Source organism: Schistocerca gregaria, chromosome 5 (genome assembly GCF_023897955.1).
Source record: "Schistocerca gregaria isolate iqSchGreg1 chromosome 5, iqSchGreg1.2, whole genome shotgun sequence".
In the NCBI taxonomy this organism is placed as follows: domain Eukaryota; kingdom Metazoa; phylum Arthropoda; class Insecta; order Orthoptera; family Acrididae; genus Schistocerca; species Schistocerca gregaria.
In genome coordinates this window covers 274,741,194-274,759,560 of record NC_064924.1, presented here as the reverse complement: position 1 = coordinate 274,759,560, position 18,367 = coordinate 274,741,194, and the positions used below count along the sequence as shown (strand labels likewise).

General features: G+C 36.9%; 1 protein-coding gene across 2 annotated transcripts in view; it reads left to right on the top strand.

The window, feature by feature from the left end:
* The window catches only part of LOC126272592 (armadillo repeat-containing protein gudu-like), a 188,934-nt gene extending 185,220 nt beyond the window's left edge, over positions 1-3,714 (top strand). The window contains exon 10 of one of the 2 annotated variants that reach the window (XM_049975522.1): positions 3,464-3,714. In XM_049975522.1, coding sequence (XP_049831479.1) covers positions 3,464-3,553 — 90 coding nt within the window. In that variant the 3' untranslated portion in view covers positions 3,554-3,714. The remainder of the gene's footprint in view (positions 1-3,463) is intronic. The other variant, XM_049975521.1, reaches the window with a different exon arrangement.
* Positions 3,715-18,367: the final 14,653 nt, after the last annotated feature.

Sequence of the window (18,367 nt, the reverse complement as noted above, 5' to 3'; positions counted from 1 at the left end):
AAATTGCCACAGACGCATAAAGCACCATTCGTATTCTTGACTATCACAATACGTGTCGCGCAGTGGCTGTGCACGATGGTAGAAACAATGCCTTCATCTTGTAAGTGGTGAAGTTCCATCTGGAGCCTGTCTCAGAGAGCAAAGGGGACTGGGCGGGCCTTAAAAAAAAAAGAGGAACAGCAGAGGGAAGAAGCTGAACATGTGCGATGAAACCCCTTCACCCCTAGTGTGGAGGATGAGAACAACATTTCATGTTTGCTGAGCAATGGCATGAGGAGGGTATCCGATGAGGGGATCGAAACAGCCTGTACCACGTACTACACTGATAAACCCAGATGACCAAAAATGTCCCCACCCAGAAGGTTAGTAGCACCAGGGGAGCTGACCACCAAAAACTGAGAAGTGAAGGGATGACCACTGTAAGAGATTGGTGTAGAAAAAACGCTGTCGACTGATGTAGAGTGATTACTGAAACTGTGCAAGGTGCAAGTGTATAGGGATAAAGCTGGCAAGGCCATTTGTTGGTATGTAGTACTATCCACAATAGGAAAAAATGATGCCATGTCAATTTGAAAGACTACCAGAATATAATTGACCTTCAAGGTAAGGAGAAAATGGGCACCCAACTGGGGGAGGATGGAGAACTCTTGGCCGAAGTGGAATGTGAGGCTTAGGGTTCCAGGTCCTGAGATGACAATTAATGATGAGCCGGTGCATCCACAGGAAGCGAGGCACCTACATGATGTTTCTGCAAACCCTGACACACCACAGTGATATGGCATGCTCAGCTATGAGCCGTGCACCTTGCTCACAGGTGGAGGCACTCCAACTGTTTGTGAGTCCTCAAACAGTCTGGACAGGGTGGAAACCGGGTAAAAGACTTTCTGTTACGGGATGGACCAATGGATTGACGAGACTCTCGCTCGGCACTAGGCAACTGGTGAGCTGCGAAAACAGCTGGATCAAGAAACAGTGGTTGTAGCCAGTGAGACTTCAAACACACGAATGATCAGAAGACAGATGTTGAGGGACGTGTCCTCTAACTTCTAAATATCAGCCCGAAGACCCTCGTCTAGCGTGTGAAACACCACCATATTGCAAATCAATGAAGAAACATAAGACTACTTGCAGGCGACGTTTGTGCACCAGAATTTACGATCATGGGAGAGACCCTGAAGTGTTGTAATCCATTCCCAATAAGTCTGACCTGGGGACTTTCGACGGGAAAAGAAAGTCTGACAGTCGGAGGTGATGTGTATTTGTGTGTCAAAGTACTGATCTTGTGAGCACTGCCTGAATTTGCTGTAGAGTTTCCACCGAGGACTGAAGTAGTTCCTCTGAGGAGGCCATTTTGTTCGAAAATGAAAATCCCATCCTCGTCATCAATAACTGTAGTGTCCTGTGATCACCAGGAAAGAACTAACATTCAAGTTTGAACACACTTTATTATAATTAAAGGAAAACACCATGGCATGCACTAATTGTGAAACGCAAGAACAACAAAAAAACTCCACAATTCTTGTGGTGGCAAAACCAGATAAGAAAATAAGAGAATGGAAGAAAGTAATTACAAGATAAAACATGCTACTGAACGCTATGGTGAGGGTACACTTTCCTAGAGCCAGCATAAGTTCTGGCTGGAGCTGTCCCTAGTGGTAGGTAAACACTGTCAGTCTGACTGTCCAAGCATGCTTATAAGGCCAAGTCGGCAGAGTGCTACATGAATCTGATTGGTGGAACACTGTCACATGTTGTCTGGCGAAGTAGTTCCATGTTTATTCGGAAGCCTGTTATTGTTAATATCCACTGGTGATGTTTCGATCTGCGCTCTTGAAGGGAGGTCGGCAGCCCATCCTGCTCGTCAGTTGTGCAGGCCCACTAAACGACAAGGGGCCACTACAACATTTATCAAGAATGTAAATTTCTTTGAGGATTTTTGAGAGTAATAGGTGTTGTTAAAGTTTTTATGGAACTGAAAATATTCTTAATGCTGTTAACTTTATGTTATAATGACATATTGATTGAATATTGATAGTGCCACAATAAAAATACAAATAGTGACACATGATTTGTCTGATATCAAAATTACATGATAAAATAATAATAAATGATATAGTTTTGTTCTATTAGCATTTGCTGTCATGTATTTGCAAACTAATCTTCATAGTGTAATGTTGTTGTTGTTGTTGTGGTCTTCAGTCCTGAGACTGGTTTGATGCAGCTCTCCATGCTACTCTATCCTGTGCAAGCTTCTTCATCTCCCAGTACCTACTGCAACCTACATCCTTCTGAATCTGCTTGGTGTATTCATCTCTTGATCTCCCTCTTCGATTTTTACCCTCCACACTGCCCTCCAATACTAAATTGATGATCCCTCAATGTCTCAGTACATGTCCTACCAACCGATCCCTTCTTCTAGTCAAGTTGTGCCACAAACTTCTCTTCTCCCTAATCCTATTCCACACTTCCTAATTAGTTATGTGATCTACCCATCTAATCTTCAGCATTCTTCTGTAGCACCTCATTTCGAAAGCTTCTATTCTCTTCTTGTCTAAACCATTTATCGTCCATGTTTCACTTCCATACATGGCTACATTCCATACAAATACTTTCAGAAACGACTTCCTGACACTTAAATCCATACTCGATGTTAACAAATTTCTCTTCTTCAGAAACGCTTTCCTTCCCATTGCCAGTCTACATTTTCTATCCTCTCTACTTCGACCATCATCAGTAATTTTGCTCCCCAAATAGCAAAATTCCTTTACTACTTTAAGTGTCTCATTTCCTAATCTAATACCCTCAGCATCACCCAACTTAATTCGACTACATTCCATTATCCTCGTTTTGCTTTTGTTGGTGCATAGCGTAATATGTAGCAGTATTTTAAGGTAACAGTATATAAAAGAAAAATTATATTTGTGGAAAATTTGTTCTCACAGACTAGAAAACACAATGAACTTTTACAATCATGCATTTTTTAGCTGATAGGTACAAAAGTGTTCAAATCTGGTCAGAATTGGTCAGAATAACTGAGAAAAGTTCCATCTGGTGTGTGTGTGTGTTATTGAGAAACCACACAAGTGCAATTATAAAAGTATATGAAGTACACCTGAAACTGTACATACAGTATTCATTCACATTATGGCTTAACTCTGAAAAGACCCATTACCAGTTTTTGAGGAACAAAAGTTGCAAATTTGGAAGATATATATTTCAACTTATAGAGAAAGATGAAATAATAAAGAGATTTTACCTGTCTGACCTTCTTTGTATATAAATATGGAAATATTCTATGAGAGAACTGGAAAATATTGCCAGCATTATAAAGTCTGCAGTCAAATGAATGACATTTTGAAATCATTAACATTGAAAAAAATTGTAATCAGTTAAATTTGTTAGGCATAACTAAATTATCCACTTTTAGCCAGTAATGGTAGTGACTGCTTGTTTCGATTTGCAGTATCTCATTGTGAACATAGAGTGTGCAGATGAAAAACTACGGGAGGCTTCTGCTGGGTGCATGGCCAACATACGGAAAGTTGTAAAATAATCTCCTGGATACATAGGTAACATATGGAAACTTGTAAAGAATTTCTTGTGTAAGTGTCAAAGTTATTTCACTTTTGTATATATAATGAAGTAACAGTGACAGACAAATTTCATCTAATAAATTGACAAACTGACAAAGTTTTCAGTTTTTCTTCTCAAGATTTTTTGAATATAACTTCCTTAATATATATTATTTATTTCTGGGATTGAGATGTACATGGAAGCTAGAAAGTTATTATATAATGACATGCAATAAATGAGCTGTGGTAGCCTGAGGTTTGACAACAGTGCACACTGAAAGACAGGTTTCACAAAAACACACTTGGTAGGCAGTGGTAAGCAATTTTATACAGCCTTTTTGTGGAAACTTTTGTTGAGTCATAATGTCACAATTTATGGCATGTGAATAATCTAGCAGTTTTATACTATAGCAGACATTTTGAGGAGTATGAAAGCTGTCATATCCCTTTACTTTGTAACCTAGTAGTTACCATTTTTAAACACACTTTTAATATGTTTATGAACTTTTAAATTTTAAACAGCCATTTCAGTAAGGAAAACCATTTTAGTGAGTCAGGAGGAGGAGGAGACTGTGGGACATTTATTTAGTGAAACCTTTTCATTGCCAAATGTAGCAGGGTAGGCTGGCGAGTTTACACCCTGAAGCTTTTTATTTCTTTTTTTATTATTATTATTTTTATTTTTTATTATTATAGAGGTCCTAGGCGAAAGTATACAACTGGAGAGAACCATACTGCAGAGTTTCTCTGCAAGGACATCCCCTGTGAAGGACAACACCAAACTGTGTCACGAAGTAGTGCTATCTATTTCCCTCTATTTCAGTATGATCTTCATGGGAAATGAAATATTGCTTGGGCTGCTAAAGATCACCCCCACCACTAGTTCAATTTGAACATAGTATTAAATGCTCAAAAAGTGCTGCTTAGGAAAGAATATGACTATTTCAAAAGGCCAGGGAGGCTACATAAACCCCAACCCCAACAGGCACAAGAAAAACAAAGCAGAGAGACAGTGTATAGACTCATATCCATGTCAGGGGTCCACTAACTACCATCCTAAGTCATCATCCATCTACAGATGGAGTGAGTACAGCAAACAGCTGTCAGAACACATTTCACTAATGGGGTAGAGACAGCTTTTGCAGTAAATTTCGAAACCAATCATGTTGCTGCAATTCCTTAATGGCCGAGTCCCTGGCACAAAGAGCATCAGAATTGAATGTGTGAGTGGGCCCACTTGAATTGTGATTGCATTATATGAATTTAGTGAACAGTCCAATCACAACAAATGAATCATATGATCCCCATCTGGCGCTCGATGGAGCTCAATGTAGGGAGACAGGCATCTGCATGTGAGTAAGTGTGTGTGTGTGTGTGTTTCTGTGCATGATTCTCCTACAAGGGTGAAGAAGGAAATTCATTCAGAAAGCTAGCTAATTCTGTAACTTTTTTTTGTGCACCTGTCGATCATGCAGCACTTCTGCCTTTTGGTGAGCCATTTCCTTTATTCCGAAATAATTCATACAGTTTCCACACATACATAATACTGTATATTTGCTTTCCATATCTCGTCTTGCAAAGAAAATTATTGATTTTGTATTTGTATATAGTAATGATGAATAAACTTCAAGAACAAGAACATTATTAGCTGAAACTGTGAGATTAAAATGTCAATAATCCAATGCTAATACTGCACACCATTGTTTTATAGTGTAAATTTTATATGTTTTTGTGTAAAAATGTATATTAATTAGTGAAGCAAATGTATTAACTGATACAATTGACTAAATAAATATTCCCTTGCCCCTCTCCAACTGTCCCTTGCCCTCCACCTAATCTGCAGCATTTCACTGTCTGCTGTCCCCACCATTCTATTCCCCACCCCAGCCTCCTCCTTAACCCACCCAGTCACTGGTTCTGCTGCTTCCAGTGTGGTTTCAGTTGCCCGGGACTGCAGTTGTGTGTGTGTGTGTGTGTGTGTGTGTGTGTGTGTGTGTGTGTGTGTGTGTGTGTGTGTGTCGTTGACAGAGGCCCCATTGGCCAAAAGCTTTAAGTGAAACTTCCTGGAAGGTTAAAACTGTGTGCTGGACCGAGACTCGAACTCGGGACCTTTGCCTTTCGCAGGCAAGTGCTCTACCAACTGAGCTACCCGAGCACAACTCACGACCTGTCCTCACAGCTTTACTTCTGCCAGTACCTGTGAGGACGGGTCGTGACTCGTGCTCGGGTGGCTCAGTTGGTAGAGCACGTGGCCGCGAAAGGCAAAGGTCCCGAGTTCGAGTCTCGGTCCGGCACACAGTTTTAATCTGCCAGGAAGTTTCATATCCGCGCACACTCCACTGTAGAGTGAAAATTTCATTCTAAAAGCTTTAATTGTGAAACTCTTTTTGTTGGGCCTATCTGCAACTCAGCATCTCTGCTATATGATGAGTAGCAACTTTCCTTCTCATAATGTTGTTACATTCCATCTTGGATTTTCCATTGTTTGAAATAATGGACAAGTGTATGCGATTTTTTTTAATATCAAGATATCATTGAAATATACAAGATATTCAAAAATAAGTGTTTAAAGGTTTATAAATTAATTATCATGAAAGTTGGAAACAATGTAATGTGCTATTGTAATGGTTATTATGTTGTTTATAAGCGTGCAGCAGAGGCCCCAGAGGGCTCTAATTTTGAGGCTGATGTTTGGAGCAGACCGTTTGTGCATGTTTGACACATTTCTCACATCATTTCTCTTATCTTCTGAAATAGCATCCTGTAGCAAAATTGAGTATTTAGAGTATAGTGGAATTATACAAGTTAGCATTTCCATCTCCATTACTGGCATGTGGTGAAGTGACATCAGTTTCAGTCTACAACATACTCATTGCATTAGAAAGACATGCCCTGGCCTCTAGTTGTAATACATGCGAGATTGTCATAGGAGATGAGGAAGTCCGTCACATCTCCCAGTTTTTCTGAAAGTCACTAACTGTGGTTCATAAGAGATGTCCCTATGCTGCAGTGGAAGTGCTGGTTGTGTACTCGTACAGAACTGCTGGATGTAGTGCTGTATTGGTGACATTTGGAGGAAATCCATTTGCCCATTCTGTAATTGTAAGCAGATTACACTTTAAGTATGAGCAATTACTTCCAACACACTGGATGTGACTGCATGATTGTTCGGTCTGCAGTTATGAACATTTTAATGATATTTTTAACAGTTGATGACAGCCACCATCAACATACCCATTCACTGCGCCCCTCATTCTCAGATTGTTGCTACCATCGCAACCCTTGATCCTGCTGAGACCAAGGAACTTCTGTGTCACTCATTTCAGCCAATCCCTACATTCAGCTAATCACCAGTTTCTAATCTGGGGGATGCTGTGACACTATGTCACATCACCTAAGGTGCAATGCTAGAACCTCCACTTCATTATGATACCATATTGTCCTCCCATGCAGCCAGTAGGCTTGGCATGGTATTGTATAATCTTATGCATTCCCAGATACCTATTATCTAACATAAATGTTACAAGTCTACATCTATATACATATACCACAAGCCATGATATGGAAACCTTATTTCAATCCTACAATTTGATCTCAGCAGTTAACTTTCCAACATGGGTGGGAAAAGACTGTAAGTCCCTAATTGATAATGTTTTCTATGATGAGGCACAAGTCAAGAAAATAACTGAAACTTCCTGCACATTAAAACTGTGTGCTGGACTGTGACTTGAACTCGTGATCTTTGCCTTTTGCGGGCAAGTGCTCTATCAACTGTGCTACCCAAGAATGACTCACGCCCTGTCCTCACAGCTTTACTTCTGCCAGTACCTCATCTCCTACCTTCCAAACTTTACAGAAGCTCTCCTGCAAACCTTGCAGAACTAGCACTCCTGAAGGGAAGGATATTGCGCAGACATGGCTTAGCCACAGCCTGAGGGATGTTTCCAGAATGAGATTTTCACTCTGCAGCAGAGTGTGTGCTGATATGAAACTTCCTGGCAGATTAACACTGTGTGCTGAACTGCAACTCGAACTCGGGACCTCATAGCAGTATGTTGAAGAAGTAACTGTCATAAAATAACATCACATCAATGTATCACCAACTTCTACTTCTGAAATTAAAAGGGTCATACATTCTCTCAAGAATAAAAGCTCTTCTGATTTTATGGTGTTTCCATTAGAGTACTAAAGATTTATTCCCATATAATAAGTCCGGTATTGTCCAAATTATGTTATGCATCAATAACTCAAGGCATTTTTCCAGAGAGACTAAAATATGACGTCGTTATACCAACGTATTTCACTGCTGACATCACTTTCCAAATTTTTTCTAGAATAGTATCTCACCTTGGCAAAAATAATATCCTCAGCAAATCACAGTTTGGGTTTCAGAAGGGTAGTTCTACTGAGAATGCCATTTACATGTTCACACACCAGATATTACAAGCATTAAATAGAAAAAAACACAGGTAGGTATTTTCTATGACCTATCCAAGGCAATTGATTGTGTGAATCGTAGTCTACTCGCAGATAAATTGAAGTTTTATGGGATTGATGGTATAGCCAACCAATGGATCATGTCATATCTAACCAAAAGAATGCAGAACGTTGTACTTAGTAGTAATTCAACCAACAAAATCCAGGGACATAATTCTGACTGGGGAGAAATCATGTGTGGGGTTACCAAAGGTCTTAGGTCCACTACTGTTTTTCATACATGTACATGATCTAGCGTCTAATGTACAACAAGCAGAATTAGTTCTTTTTGCACATGACAGCAATATTGTAATCACTCCCAGTATATATACAGAAATGGAAGAAATGTTGAACAAAATTCTCAAAAGCATCATTGACTGGTTTTCTGCGAATGGTCTCACCCTTAATTTCACAAAGACACATCATATTCAGTCCTGCATCTCTAGGGTTACTGCACCAGTGATAAGTGTAACACATGGCGATGAAATAATACATAGGGTGGAAACTTCAAAATTCTCAGGTGCCCATATTGGTGAGAATTTAAATAGCAAAAAACACATTTTGGAACTCCTAAAACAACTTACTTCAGCCACATTTGCACTTAGAATCATAGCAAATCTTGGGGAGAGAAATCAGTAAGTTGACATATTTTGCTTTTTTTTCATTCAGTAATGTCATATGGAATAATGTTTTGGGGTAACTCATATTTAAGGTAGAAGGTCTTCATTGCCCAAAAACGTGCTGTAAGAACAATATGTGGTGCTCACCTGCGACCATCTGTTTAAGGAGTTGGGCATTCTGACTACTGCTTCACAGTATATTTATCCCCTCCTTAAGTTTATTGTAAATAATCCACTACAGTTCAAAGCAAACAATGAGGTACATAAGTACAATACTAGAATAAAAAATGACATTCATTACTCAACATTAAGATTGTCTTTAGCACAGAAAGAGATGCACAATGCTGCAGCAAAAATTTTTGACCACTTACCCAGTGACATAAAAGTCTAACAGACAGCAAGGTAAAATTTGAAAATAAACTGAAAAAGTATTTCCTTGACAATTCCTTCTATTCTTTAGAAGAATTTCTATGTTTGCAATGTGTAAAAATGAATTGGGATTCCATCTGGACCTAGCGATTTAGTTGTTTTGAACTCTTTCAGTTGCATTTCAGTGCCAGCGATGCCTAATTCTGTGTCTACGGTGTTTGTGAAGCAGTCAAGCAAAATGTCTGTACTATCACCTTGTGTGAATGACTTTTTGAACATGAAATTTAAAACTTCAGCTTTCCTTTTGTTGTCTTCTATTGTATTGCCAGGCTGGTCACTCGGTGACTAGATGTCTTTGACACATGTATCACTTTTATATAGTACCAGAATTTTCTAGTTCCCTTGGCAAGACCTTTTCCTAATGTATTACAGTGGAAATTGTTGTATGTTTCACATATTGATCTTTCTATAAATCAATGAGTTCTTAACAACTTTCGCCTTTCTGCTTAAAAAAATAAAAAAATTGAAAGTGTAACCATCTCTGTTCTCTCAGCATTTTCAGAATTTTGTCATTAAACCACCTCCTGTCATTACTTTTACAGAGTGCAATCTTCAGCCAGTTTAAACCTTGCCCATAACTCCTCTAAATCCTTCTGAATGAATAAATGATGCTTTTCATAATTTTAAGTAGTATGCTAACAACTGATCATATTCTATGGGCAGCATAAAAAATCTCTACCTAGTCTTCTTGATAGATTTATTATTTTCAGTAACCACTGTAGCTGTGAAGAAATTCCTTGAAGCTACATTCCATCTGAATAGGCCTTGAAAGACCCAATGGTACCGACTGTCTGCAGTGTCATCCTCAGGCGACAGGTGTCACGGAATGCGGATGTGAAAGGACACATAGCCAGCACACTGCTCTCCTAACCATTGTCAGTTTTCATAAACATAGCCACCACCTCAGTCAAGTAGCTCACAAGGGCTGAGTGCACCCTACTTGCCAGCTGCACTTGGCAGATCCTCACGGTCACCCATAAAAGTAGTAGTCAAGTATGATAGTGCTTAATTTAGGTGCTCTGATAGGAACTGTTGCAAGGCCATTAGCCTTTGAAACAACAAAGTGTAAAATATTTGCATTGTGTGTGGGTTGTCAAATAAGTTGCTCAAGAGAGTTTCTGGACAAAGTGTTCAGAAATTTTGCAAGACTGTGTCCATACTGTAATAAAACTGGTAATGGTGAGATAAATGTACTAACCAATCTTGTATTATATGAAATGACCAATTCCCAAGTTGAAGACTCTAAACCCAAAAATCCACTACCACGTAGCTATACAAAAATGTGTAAATGTCAACATACATAAGCACTTAATGTAATTACTTTGCTTATTATGGACTTCTTCAAAAGATATGCAGTGATAAGCAATTATTTGTACTTTATTCTTATAAATGTATGTTCCAAAGGTGGTTTTGCTCAAACATATCAATGTACAATGATATTTTCTTGGCTCTATGTTGTGAGAGGCAAATCTTTGTTATCCCGCGTCCGGCAATCCTGATTTAGGTTTTCCTGATTTCCCTAAACCGATCCAGGCAAACGCCAGGATGATTCCTATCAAAGGACACGGCTGACTTCCTTCCCCGTCCTTCCCTAATCCAATGAGACTGATAGCCTTCTGTCAGGTTTCCTCCCATAAAACAATCCAACCCAACCCAAATCTTTACTGTTCTGCGCAAGTTGGGTGTATGAGTTATGTATGTGTTGAGTTAGTGTGGAGGTTGGTCTTCATTATACTGTGAGGTCTTATGGCCAAAAATATATCTATTTAACAATAGAAACTCCACCTGTGTTCACATTATTTAAAAAAAATGGAGCTGAGCATCCTCTAGACCAGTATATAAAGTTGATTTTCAGAATCTATGTTGGACATAGACAATGACTTTGCGTCACACGATGGCAATGATGGTTACAATATGATGGCATCGTGCAAGGTCTTCTGAGAGTAAAATGTGAATACTGTATTGGATTTGTGAAATTTTTGTATGAACAATAAGCCAAGTATGAACCACGCTACAAAACAGGAACAATAACAGCAAAAGGAGTTCGCAATCAAGATGAAGAAAAGGATGAAAAATAAAGAAAGTGAGATGAACAGTTAGCAGTGTTGACCTCCAACAACAAAGTAAGTGGTGAAAATATTTTCTTTATTTTTTTTATTTTAGTGTAAGTGTCTCATTACATGATCATTAATAATTACAGTCATTGAACAGAATTTTTTTTATTTTAGTGTAAGTGTCTCATTACATGATCATTAATAATTACAGTCATTGAACAGAAATCTGAAACAATGGAGGGTAATACAGACATGGGAGAGTTAAGTAACATTGTGAAACAAGATCAGGAAAGCTTTGTTGATTAGGCTGTAGAACAGGAAAAAGACACTGATGAATCTCGTAAACTGTTAAAACAGTAAGATAATACTGTAATAAGGACATAAGTACATAGTTGGCATTGTTGATAAAAATGAATAATGATGATAAAGATCACATAATAAAAATGAATAATGACTAGCATGCAAAAAACAGTGAGCAACTTGAAAATCATAAGGACCAGTTCACAGAATTTGGTCATGTAATAGGAGCATTATTTGACTGTACCAATAAAAGTACAACACAACTAAATGATATCAATCAAAAAATTGATAGATTAGATCTTCAAATATAGTCCTTTGAGTTCAAGATGAAAGAAATTGAACTTAAATTTAACACTTAAAAACAAAATTGCTTTTGAAAAAGTGCATGTGGATATAAGAACTATTCACAAAAGTGTATATAATCAAATTTCGACTTTGGAAACTAATGTTGAAGCTAAACTGGCACTTATTGAAAGCAGTTTCATCAAACAAGTGAAGACAAAAGATAATAAATTCATGGAATATCTAAAATTAAGTAACAACAAAACTATCATCCTAGAAAGTGGTTTTTCAGTTCTTTGCTAAAAAGTTGAAGAATTGTGCAATGATGTAGTTAATAGAAACTTTGTCAACAATGTTGGTACCATGTTTTGTACCATTCCAGTGAAAACTTTTCTGGTGAAAGTAGTTTACATCCTACAGATTTTCTGCAACATTGTAGAGATAATTTTGTGCCTAATATGACTGACATTATGAAAATTAATTTAATTGGACGGATAAAAAGTCTACCCACCAAGCAGTGGCAGAATACACACATAAAAGAAATTTGTAATGTCTTAAGGCAGAAGGGTTATAGGGGAAGGAAGAGCCGTGAAGGAAAAGGACTGGAGAGATCTAGGAAAAGTGGTAGATTTCAGGAAAGTCACCCAGAACTGCGGGTTAGGGTAGACTTACCGCTTGGGATTCCTTCTCATCTCATGCAGTAAGTCTCCCCTGACCTGCAGTTCTGGGAGACGTTCGTGAAATCTACCACTTTTCCTAGATCTCTCCAGTCCTTTTCCTTCACGCCTCTTCCTTCCCCTTCAACCCTTCTTCCTCAAGAATGAGCCACGGGCTCCGAAAGCTTGCTTCATTACAACGTTTTTTTATGCGTGTGTTCTTCTGCCGATTGATGAGTAGACTTTTTATGTATCCAATTAAATTATTTTGTCAAAAATTGATTGTTTTCATTGTTATTATGAAAATTAAGTTTGTTAAGAAATTTCTAGAAGGTGAAGCATTACACTGGGCTAATCAGTACATTATTGATGACACCAACTACGCAGATTTTGAGAAAGGATTTTTAGAAAGGTTTTGGTCGGAGAGTGAACAAGCTAGAATAAAAAGTGAATTTCTCAGTAGACCAAATTGCAGGCAATGGCATATTACCCGAAACTGTTTTGCAAACATCAACCAAAAAAAGTAGCTCATTTAACCAAACCTTTCGATGAATTCACCCAAATTAATGTATTAAAAAGAAAGTTAGCAGCTGAGGTACAGTGGGATTTAGTCTATGAACCAGACAGCACAATAGATTAGTTTTTGAATTATGTAGATAAATTAGAGTTTTTGAGACAAAAAAATGGAAATACAACCAAAATTGGCAGACACATTTTCAGAGTTGTAATCATCAAAATTGGCATGGTAATAATCACAACAGGAGGGAACATGGTAACAGTTATCATCAGAAGGAACACAATAGAGCAAATGGTAACAACTTTCATTCTGGAGAGCAACATGACAATAGTTGGAACAGAAATTGGAATAGAGATGATAATAGAAACACAAGAAAACAGGATGGGGTATTAATACAGGAAATAAAAACTAACTCAGCCCCTGTTGTCGGTCCATAAGTTGGAAGCTCATGAAACAAATAACAAATGGACCAGAAATTACACCAATATGGACACACAAGAAAAACCCTCTAGTGAAGTGAACATTTGCTATCTTAAATATTGTACTATCCTGTCAACACTATATCTGTTGAGAAAGAATTATGTTCACCAGGTAAGGCAAAACATGTAAATAAGGTGAATGAGCGTACAGAAATTGGAAAGGAGGATAGAAAAGAAAGTAATTTATCAGAATTCTATTACTGGGTAGTGGCTTGTCACTTGTTAAATGCTGAAGTAACTGATTTTTGTGATGATTTTGGACTTCAGAAACTAATGGAAGAACCGGGTAAGAAAATATTAATACTGTATTGACAACAGCTTAAGTGAAACTGGGTATTTAAACAGTAATGAAGTGTGGAATGACAATGATGGTAATATGTTTGGTGATACTGACGATGTTTGTGGTAATATTGAATTGCAGGTAAATGATGGTGAGTATACTAATGAAGAAGAAAAGTATTTTGTTTGTTTTAAAGAAGAACTGGAGGCATTAGGTACTAGTAAGGAAATGTATAGTAGCGGCTATGATGTATCACAACAAAAAAAACTGTTGATTTAATTACTAGCAAGGAGGCATACTAATTCAGTTACCAGGTATGACAGTTACAGAGTAACAGTTGGCTGCTTAATGATATGAATGAATTTTTTTTCTTTTTTATAATATGTGGTTAACTAGTGATGCTGTTGAGAAAGATGAAAACTTTAGAAACACCATAGCGCTGATCTATGTGAAACATGTAAGAGTACATGGATTGATGAAATTCTTAGTGACAGTGATAATAATATCTGTGTTAATTTCATGAAAGTGTGCCAAGGCAATGGAAATGGAAAGAACAAGTGTTATTTCAGAGGCCTTAGTTTCAAAGAGATAGAAGATTACCGGTACCTGTTATATGATGATGTTAAGACTGATAAATGTATTGCTTTTTGTTGTCCATTCATTAAAGTCAGAATAGGATCATGGGAAGGCAGGTGTCTTGTTGATACAGGTAGCCAAATTTCAGCACTGTCTGAATCCTCAAGTAAAAAATTAACACACAGTAAGAACTATGTAGAATTACTTGTAATTGGAGTACAGATTAAAGGGGCAACTGGGAAACATATTCAGGTGGTTAACAGCCAGGGTTTAAAAACTTTCACAATTGAGGGAGTAACTTTTACACATGGATGTTTAATAATTCAAGATGTCAGTGAGGAACTTATCCTCAGCATGTCATGGATAGTTAGTGTGATGGCAGATTTTGATTCAGGAGGGCAGAAGTTGATTATCAGTGCACCTGATGGAGATTGTATTTGCACTAATTTTATGAAGTCAGCTGTATCTTATAAGGAGGATAAAATAAATAGTATTTAATTTTTACAAAACAGTGGATTTTTGGTGACTAATATGCCAGAATTAGACACAGATAAAGCAGAGTTTCAATAACATGTAAACACTTAGATTTTAGAAGCAAAAGGGTTAAATGGAAATCAGAAATGGGCATTAGGATCTTTGTTGTGGCATTATAGTGATGTGTTTAGTAATATCCTAGATAGAGTGAGAGGACATCAGTGTACTTTAGAGGGTATCAATGTACTTTACAACTAACACCACAGTAACCATTTTTCATAAAGTCATATTGTGTACCTATCATTAATAGAGCTGCAGAAGAGAAAGAGTTGCATAAGGTGGAAGTGAGTGATATCATTGAGAGAACTGTTAGCTCATATAACAACTCTCTACTTGTTGTTTCCAAAAGAGATAGAGGAGTGAGACTACTTCTGAATTCTAGGCATCTGAACAAGTTTTTGTACAGAGAAGCTGATCATCCTGAAGGCACTGATGAACTTTTACAAAAATTTAAAAATAGTCACATTATGTCTAGTTTGGATTTAACTTCTGGATTTCATCAGGTACCCTTAGCTCCCGTGTCTCGTAAATATACTACCTTTCTTTACAGTGGTAGATGTTACCAATATCGTATAGTACCTTTCGGTTCGAACTCATCTGTAGCTGAATTTATAAGAGCATTAGATTATGTACTTGGCCAATATCCAGTGGGAAAACTTATGTTTATGCAGAGGATATTTGGGTTACTGGAAAAAGTTGGACTCAAAAAATGTAAATTTTCTGTATCTAATTCCTAGGTGACATAATTACTAGGGAAGGAATCTTGGCAGACACTGATAAAATTAAAATTAAAGCAATTTCAATAAAAGAAAACACCTGAAGTCATTTTATGGTTTATGTGGATTTTACCGAAAATTTGTGCATGGACAAAGTTTGAATACAATGATTATGATTTGTAAACTGGGAACAGTAGATTTAATTAGGGTGAAGGCATGTTTGCAGAGGGAATGTAAATAAAATTTAATGGGGTCGTTGTACCTTTGTACCCATCATTGTTCACTAACCTAAGTTCAGCACAGGATCAACATAACTCATCTCAAACAACACTTTTTCGACCTTTTTCACACCTTTATCTCTCCCTATATATTTTTATTTTCACTTTAGCCTCATGTTACCCTTTCCACCTTCTAATACCATGTCACCCTCACAACATCCCTACAATGACCCCATTAAATTTTATTTATATTCCCTCCGCAAACATGCCTTCACCCTATGATTATGATTTGGGAGCAGAACTATTTCAGGAAAAAGAAGTTAATGGAGAAGCCATACATTACACAATTGTTTTTGTAAGAAGAATGCTCTTAAAACATGAGAAATCTTACACAGTTACAGAAAAAATTATTAGCTGTTTACTGGGCATTCACTAAATTCAGAACCTATTTTTTGGGACATAAAGTGGTTGTATATTCAGACTACAAAGCATTAAGCTATCTACAGGAATGAAGATTATATCACAATAGATTTACCAGATGGGGAATGTATTTGCAACAATTTGATTATGGAATTAAATATATTACAGGTTCAGACAGTGTTCTTGGAGATGCTTTGTCAAGGATGCCATTGGGTGGGAGTTATGAAAATTTTGATCAAAACGAGGAAAAAGAGTTTAAAATCAGACATATGAAGAGTATACATGATTAGAGTATTATTGAGCTAATGTGTAACAAAATTAGAAGGAATCAAAATCATGTTTCAAAATGAAGATTAGTAAAGAGTTGTTTCGGCCGAAGAGGTTATGAAGAACTGGAGTTACAAAGTTCATAAAGAAACACTTTTCAGAAGAACAGATGTGGATTCCGATGACTGGAAGTTATGTTGGCCAAAGGAGGAAGCTGGGAAGTTGATTAAGTATGTAGAAGAAAGTTATGGACAATGTGCTCCTTACCCTCTCCCTTAAAACGCACATCCTTTCGTCTTTCCCTCTCCTTCCCTCTTTCCTGAAGAAGCAACCGTTGGTTGCAAAAGCTAGAAATTGTGTGTGTGTTTGTGTGTTATTTTATTGTGCCTGTCTACCGGCCCTTTCCCACTTGGTAAGTCTTGGAATCTTTGTTTTTAATATAACTTGTAAACCTATAAATTTAGTTACTGTAGATTTTATGGAAGTTTACCAAAAATTAAAAATGGTTATTGTTATGTTTTTGTTATGGTTGATGTTTTCTCCAAATATATAAAATTATATCCTGTTAGAAAAGCTACAAGTGAGGAGATTATTACTAAAATTGAAAATTATTACTTCAAAAATGTAGGAAAAACTAAAGTAATACTGTCAGACAATGGATCACAGTTTTTATCATAGAAGTGCCTGATATCAAACACATTTTAATTTCAGTTCATAATTCTTCATCCAATCCAGCAGAGAGATATATGCGTGAAAATAATTGTCTGTGTCACACATGCTATAGTAACAAGCACCTCACATAGTATGAATACATCAGTGATTTGGAAGATGTAATGAATAGCATGCAACACAGTACAACAGGATTTTCACCCTTTGAAGTCATGTTTCATAATAAACCAGCAATATCTGAATTACTAGATTTTCCACTATGTACTGTTATGTCAGCTCAAGAACATGAAGCAATTGTGAGAGAAACTATGAAAAATCAAGGAGAGATACAAAAGAAAAGACACAACAGTGAGGTCAAAATAACTAAGTTCAACATTGGGGCTTCTATTCTTGTTAAATAACATAACAAATCCAACATGTTAATATCTGAGTAAAAAAAGTTTTTCTACATCTGTATCAGTCCACTTGATGTCATAGAGAACCTGCATCCAAATGCTTACCGCTTGATTTATCCTGAGTCTCAAAAGATTCTTGGGCTAAGAAATGTTACCTTGTTCAAGTCATATGGCCTCATTGAAGCCATACAAACAAAATGGATAAATAACAAAAAGGATTCTCATTGGAATGTGCAGAAACAAAATGTTTTCTACCATTGTAATGGACTAAGTACTTTACGTTTTCCATAAAATTTTTGGGCAAACAATTTGAATGTGATAATTTATGTTACTTTTCTACAGGTTGCAAAGTCATGATTTGTATTTTATGTTCTTTCATGAAAAGTAATTGACCTTTTACAGTGTTATTTCTCAATGTTTAGAGTAATGTTTTAACTAACTTATCATTTGAAAAGCTAAAGCTTTGAGTACAAGTCGTCTCCAATTCCTTAGCATTTATTCATTTCTTAATACATCTTTCTTTGTGGTACATGAGTTATTACTAGTGACATTTCCATGTTTTATATTAGTCCTGATATTTATGTAAAAAGACTGGCATCCGAATGTCATCCAGTGAAACTTTATATTTCTCATGTATTAGTTTTGGAAATTTGTGTGAAAAGCACTACACCATTTCTCATTAACTAACTGCAGTTTCTTGTGCTGTATACAATTTACTTGTGTTCACTGTGATATATATTTTTTTCTGATGATTACTATTATTTTTGTATATGTATTGAATTCTCATGTTACCTCATTGAATCAGCGTGCTTTATGCAGATGTAAAAGAGGTATTTAAATCTGACAGTGACACTTAGTTAATGAACGGGACTTCAAAGCAAATTTCAATGATGTTGACATTTCTTCT